We start from the raw sequence: 6,724 nt of genomic DNA, 5'->3' as shown, positions 1-6,724 counted from the left end.
AGGGTATGTTGCCAGATCGCTACGAAAACAAGCAAGCTGGTCTGATAACATCAACTCGGAATAAGCGACTTGCCTCTCCAAAATCAGCCTAAGTAAGCTTATTTGTGTTTTGTATAACTGTGTTATAGAAATAAGACAACAACCCCTAATTACCCATTCCTATAAGCGAGTAAAGCGACTTTGTGAAGCAACAAGCATAATGTTCCATTAAAATGCTCGGACATGGCAACAACGAATCAGGGAGACCCACAGGAAATACCAAACGCAGGAAATACCGTCACTTCCTAGATAATGCCATTTATTTGATCCGCATTTTATTGTTATCTATAAAATGTTTTTGTGAAGAAAGCATATATATATATATATATACACATTATGCTAAGTTTCAAAGTATTTTATAAAATAAAAAAAAATACTTATTTGTTTTGACATTTAGTGTTCATCAATTGTGGTAATCTTATATTTTTGTTTTGTAAATTTTTAATTATATATTTTTGAATCAGTTTACAAAAAACGTTGGTCTACAGATGGCAGCAGTGTGCTTAGCATGCAATCATGTCATTACCACAGAAGAAGATTGTACTGGGAAGTGTTCTTTCTTTTACTGTCAATGGATGTGTTCAGCACTGTAAACGTGAGAACAGTGAATTAATTGTTTTGTTCTATGATCTATGAAATAAAGAGGCATTCATTAAAATATGAAAGATTACATAATTTGGGCACATAATGTCTAAATTTCGAAATATGTCAATGCAGCTAGTATTGAGATCAGTACTTAACTCATACTTTATGTAATCAAATGTTCTTTTCAAGTAAACAAGTGTAACGTTAATGCAGGGTCAGATCTTGGTCAATAACTTTTTAAATTTTTTTGTTTATCTTCCGTATTTGCCATCAGTCCATATGCACTGATTAGATAGACATATTGTTTATAGGTATTTTATTTATTGAAAGTTTGCATATTAATTATTCTTAATGCATGTCGTAATGTTTCAGAGGGATGGATAAAATCATAACCTGTTTCAACAAGTGCCCAGATGCTTCTGTCCGTCTCATCTGTTTCCCCTGGGCAGGTGGAGGCTCGATTCACTATGCCCGCTGGGCCAAATCTCTCAACAGCTCTATTGAAGGTAAATTTGAATATATAATAGAGGTGCAGTGATACAAAATTTCACCGCCTCTCAGCCGATAGCGAACTTTGAACATTGGATAACTTTCGTGAGGTAAACGCAAAAGGCCTATTGTTCACAAGCGGTTTTATTGACTTCTTTCGAAACACTGATTAAACGATTAACTTACATGTGCCATAATACTGTACATTTCGGTAAGTTCTACTGTCTCTTTAAGCATTTTTGTGTTCTTGCATCTTCTTTTGTGCTGTAGGAAGGAAGTGGAAGCTACAGATTTGTTGTTTGAATTTCGTGATAAAATGGACAGAATTTGAAAGCTGAGACTTTGTTTCAGAAGTAACAAAGTTGTTTGCGATTATAAAATGGGAGACAGGCTACAAATATTGTTTTGATAAAGGGAAAAACAGCGGACCTGGCAACCCTGGCCTGAACATAGGTTCACATGTGACCCTTGATCAAATCAAAACTAACGTTAGCTGGAAAAAACATTTTTCAAGAACCACTATAAAACCAAACCAATCTCTGTTACCTTAAATTATATGTTTATCTCTGTAAAGCTGCTTTGAAACAATCTACATTGTTAAAAGCGCTATATAAATGAGGATGACTGACTGACTTGATGACAAAACCAGTCACATGGGTCATTTTTTTAAAATTGAGATTTATACATCACATGAAAGCTGAGTAAATAAGCTTTCCATTGATGTGTGGTTTAGGATAGGACAATATTTGGCTGAGATACAACTGAAAATCTGGAATCTGAGGGTGCAAAAAAATCGAAACATTGAGAAAATCGCCTTTAAATTTGTCGATTTATGTTCACGATTGTGCTGTATTCGCTCACAAAAATAAATGTTTTATACATTTACAGTAGGAAATTTACAAAATATTTCATGGAATATAATCTTTACTTAATATCCTAATGATTTTTGGCATAAAAGAAAAATTGATAATTTTGACCCATACCATGTATTGTACCATGTATCTATTCCCACTATACCCGTGCTACTTAAGACTGGTTTTGTGATCCAGGGTCACATATAATGCTTTTCCACTACACAGTACCAGCTCGACTCGACTCACATTTGTTTGGTTTTCCACTGTGTAAAAGTTGTACCTGTACCTGCTTTCTTTTTTTTCGTATCACCTCCGGCGAGGTTCTAAGCGAGCTGAGGCGATACTAAAATGTGTCGTGAATACAGTGCAGACTGCTGATTGGTCAGATAGAATCGTCACTATTCACTGCGTCATCATTGCAGCCGCCAGACGGAGCTGTTTTTTTCAGCAGTGTTTCGTTTTGCTGCCCTCAGCCTCTCTTGAAACATTGTTTGTCTTCTTGCTGTGAGAAACAGCCACATCACGGGGATCAAAAACAGCATACACTCGATTTCCTCCATTGTCCTGTGTGTGTGTGTGGGTAGCGGGTGTATGTCGCGTAGAAGATTACGTCACGGCAGTTTCCTGTGGCGTCGCTATGACGACCAGGTACTATTGTGGAGGTACTATCTGTAATGGAAAACGGAGCGAGAAGCGAGTCGAGTTGAGCTGGTACTGGTAATGGAAAAGTCTGCTTTAGGGATAGCTCACCCAAAATTTTTTATTATTTCAGTTATTCACCCTTATGTCGTTCCAAACCCATAAGAATTTGTTCATCTTCGTAAGACAAATGAAGATATTTTTTATGAAATCTGAGAGATTTCTGTCCCTCCATTGACAGTCTACGCAACTACTTTGATGCTTCAAAAAGTTCATAAAGAGATCATAAAACGAATCCATATAAATTGAGTGGTTTACTTTACTCTAAATTTTCTGAAGAGATATGACCACTTTATATGATGAACAGATTTAATTTAAGCTTTTATATTTTCATATAAACATTTATCAACACATACATCAGTTATGGTAAACGGAAGCTGAAGCATTTCTCAGATTTCATTAAAATGTAATTTGTGTTCTGAAGATGAACGAAAGTCTTAAATGTTTGGAACAACATGAGAGTCAATAAATAATAACATTATTTCATTTTTGGGTGAACTAACCCTTTAATGTTGAAGTTTTTTAACTGTTAATGTGCTATTGTCATGTTAACTTTGACAGCCCTGAATTCAACAGAAGGGACACTTCTTCACACACAGAATAACACCCCTTTGGATGAACAGGATATACAGTAATCGGACCTGATCATTGACTGTTTTTAAATACAGTGAAAGTTGAATTAATTGCTTTTATCAGCTGATTATTGGCCGCTACATCCGTGCATCCCATATATATATATATATATATATATATATACAGGTCCTTCTAAAAAAATTAGCATATTGTGATAAAGTTCATTATTTTCAATAATTTAATGATAAAAATTAAACTTTAATATATTTTAGATTCATTGCACACCAACTGAAACATTTCAGGTCTTTTATTGTTTTAATACTGATGATGTTGGCATACAGCTCATGAAACCCCTAAATTCCTATCTCAAAAAATTAGCATATCATGAAAAGGGTCTCTAAACGAGCTATTAACCTAATCATCTGAATCAACTCATTAACTCTAAACACCTGCAATAGATTCCTGAGGCTTTTAAAAACTCCCAGCCTGTTTCATTACTCAAAACCGCAATCATGGGTAAGACTGCCGACCTGACTGCTGTCCAGAAGGCCTTCATTGACACCCTCAAGCAAGAGGGTAAGACACAGAAAGAAATTTCTGAACAAATAGGCTGTTCCCAGAGTGCTGTATCAAGGCACCTCAGTGGGAAGTCTGTGGGAAGGAAAAAGTGTGGCAAAAAACGCTGCACAACGAGAAGAGGTGACCGGACCCTGAGGAAGATTGTGGAGAAGGACCGATTCCAGACCTTGGGGGACCTGCGGAAGCAGTGGACTGAGTCTGGAGTAGAAACATCCAGAGCCCCCGTGCACAGGCGTGTGCAGGAAATGGGCTACAGGTGCCGCATTCCCCAGGTCAAGCCACTTTTGAACCAGAAACAGCGGAAAATAATGAACTTTATCACAATATGCTATTTTTTTGAGAAGGACCTGTATATAAATGTATATATATTAATACATTTGTAATACATTTTAATTTTTTAAATGGTTAGTTCACCCAAACATTTTAATTCTGTCATCATTTACTCACCGTCTCATCAATAAGAACGACTCATGTCGTTCCAAATCCGTAAGACTATTGTTCATCTTCGGAACACAAATGAAGATATTTGTAATGAAATCTGAGCGATTTCTGTCCCTTCATTGACAGCTGCGCAACTACAAATCTGAATTGAGCGGTTTAGTCCGAATTTTCTGAAGTGACATGATGACTTTATATGGTGAACAGATTGAATTTAGGCTTTGATTCACATATAAATATTCATCAACTCACACATCAGTTGTGATAAACAGAAGCTCAAGCATGTTCGCTTGACGTGTGAAAACCAATGAGGTTAATTCGTGTGTTACGCAGCATGTTTGAGCTTTTGCAAGAACCATTGAGGTTTGTTCTCTCGTGTCATCAGGTTCGGTTGAGCTTCTGCTTATGTTCGCTGTCTGATCAATGTTTATATGTGAATAAAAACTTAAATTAAAGGCTTAAAGAACATTTAAATATCTTAATTGGATGAACTCAAGATGAATGTAAGTCTTACGGGTTTGGAACAACATTAGAGTGAGTAAATAATGACAGAATTTTGGGTGAACTATCCCTTTTACCTAATGTATTTTAATTGTTCATATATTTTCAGTATTCTCTGTTAGACTGCCAGGACGAGAAGGGAGAACCAAAGAACCATTTTTCCAAAATATGCAGGAGATCATTGATGAGGTCATAGGTGTGATACTTCCACAACTCAAAGAAAAGCCATTTGCACTCTTCGGGCATAGGTATGTGAGACTGTTACTAAAGTATACTGGAAATGGTGACAGGTTTTAAAAAGGTAAATAATGTCCTGATCCTGTTGTAAAGGGCCAGGACAGTGACAGCATAATAATGCAAATATATATATATATTTTTTTTTTCTGTAGTTTTGGAGCTATGACCTGCTTTGCTTTTGCCGAGCATGTAAAGAAAGTCTACAATCTTGAGCCGATTCACATGTTTCTCTCTGGAGCTTCTGCACCATATGTAAGTGTGATTTGCTCTGTATTCTCATATCTGTCAAATGTGAATGGAATTATTTGAAAACTGCGAGAACCATTTGCCTCATGAAAACAAACATGAAGCATGATCACCCCACAGATTATGTGAAATACACAGTATCTTCAAAAACCCAAAATGAACAGATTTCATAAACATTTACATAACATTGAGTGGTTAATCCATTTGATTATTTTGTTTTTGTTGATATTTTCATTTCTTTCTTTATTAAAATGTTTTATATTTGTATGTATAAATGTATCTACATGTATTTTTATGTAATAAAATGACATTTTCTGTAAGTCTGAGACAAGACTGCAGGCGCCAAAAAGAAGTGATTTGACAGACCAAGAGTTTCTTATATGGGTAACTTCTATCGGAGGCACACCACCAGAAATACTGGCCAATGCTGAGCTTGCCAAACTCTTCTTGCCTGCGCTGAAAGCAGACATCGGTGTGTTGGACAAATATAGGTTGGTTTTTGACAAGAAAGAGACAAACAAAATATTTCCTTAGTGTAAAAAACATCAGCATATGTGGCATAAGAACTTACATCTTTATAATGTAATATGTTTGGCAGGTGCAGCAGACCATCAACACCTTTCCTATCATGTCCAGTATCATGCTTTGACGGAAAAGAAGATGCACCCCATGACTTACAAGGCAAGTCTGATTCAGTTTTTTTACGAACTAAAACAATGCTGCAACAGCATGCATTGTTTTGGTTTTATAAAGCCGTCAACTCGGACCAAACTGGTTATTTGTTCAATGTAATAATAATCACGTCATGATTTTATTATCATTCTACAAGCTTTCGAATTATGTGTAAGTCTTGTATTGTGTCTCTTTTGCTTTATAGCTTGGAAGAACATCACGAGTGGTGACTTCACTGTGCAGATGCTTCCTGGATCTCACTTTTACTTGAAAGAAGCAGCAAATGAAAAATATATACTGGACCACATCACAAAACATCTTGAGACAGCAGAGATGGACTATCTATGAAAACGCTCTTTCATTAATCTGACTACAACCGTGATAAATCTATGTCATAACTATAAATGTACTCTTAATTCATATTCACTAATGGAACACAGTTTGTTGTGATTGTGAAAAAAATAATTATTAGAACAGACAGAGAGTAAACCAGTTAATGCCAGAAGTAATCCATTCCATTAATTAAACACTGAATATATGACCAATATATCATGATTATATACAGTATAAACCTCTACATACCGATATAGTAATTTTAGAGGATAAAAAGCTGCCATAGGCCTATGAAGATAACTGTCAAGTAATCAACCTCAAACCTGTATAAATATATATATAGATAAACTATTTGTATGAAATAAAACGGACTGAGCCAGTTGCTTCATTTTTTTTTCTATAGTAGCCTAGCCTGGAGCAGCCAGGGATTATCGGAAACTCTCGAAATGTTGGCAAAAAAAAATTTCATTGTCTTTTTT

General features: G+C 35.7%; 1 protein-coding gene across 1 annotated transcript; it reads left to right on the top strand.

The window, feature by feature from the left end:
* Nucleotides 1–279: 279 nt before the first annotated feature.
* Nucleotides 280–6,624, top strand: olah (oleoyl-ACP hydrolase). The gene is made up of 7 exons (XM_077195315.1): nucleotides 280–634; nucleotides 997–1,130; nucleotides 4,867–5,005; nucleotides 5,147–5,246; nucleotides 5,562–5,731; nucleotides 5,839–5,921; nucleotides 6,118–6,624. Exons 2-7 carry the CDS (start codon nucleotides 1,001–1,003, stop codon nucleotides 6,258–6,260), a joined length of 765 nt encoding a protein of 254 aa, XP_077051430.1. The 5' UTR covers nucleotides 280–634; nucleotides 997–1,000; the 3' UTR covers nucleotides 6,261–6,624.
* The last annotated feature ends 100 nt before the right edge of the window (nucleotides 6,625–6,724 follow it).

This window comes from Siphateles boraxobius, unplaced genomic scaffold (assembly GCF_051911475.1).
Source record: "Siphateles boraxobius isolate OS27281-9 unplaced genomic scaffold, OSU_SipBor_1 33, whole genome shotgun sequence".
Lineage (NCBI taxonomy): Eukaryota > Metazoa > Chordata > Actinopteri > Cypriniformes > Leuciscidae > Siphateles > Siphateles boraxobius.
Note: the sequence above shows the minus strand (reverse complement) of the source record. Positions and strands in the feature narration are given on the sequence as shown.

Coding starts and splice junctions, on each gene's coding strand:
- olah (XM_077195315.1), top strand. CDS start 1,001: ATGGATAAAATCATAACCTGTTTCAACAAGTGCCCAGATGCTTCTGTC. Junction 1,131..4,866: donor TCTCAACAGCTCTATTGAAG/GTAAATTTGAAT, acceptor ATATATTTTCAG/TATTCTCTGTTAGACTGCCA. Junction 5,732..5,838: donor GGTGTGTTGGACAAATATAG/GTTGGTTTTTGA, acceptor TATGTTTGGCAG/GTGCAGCAGACCATCAACAC.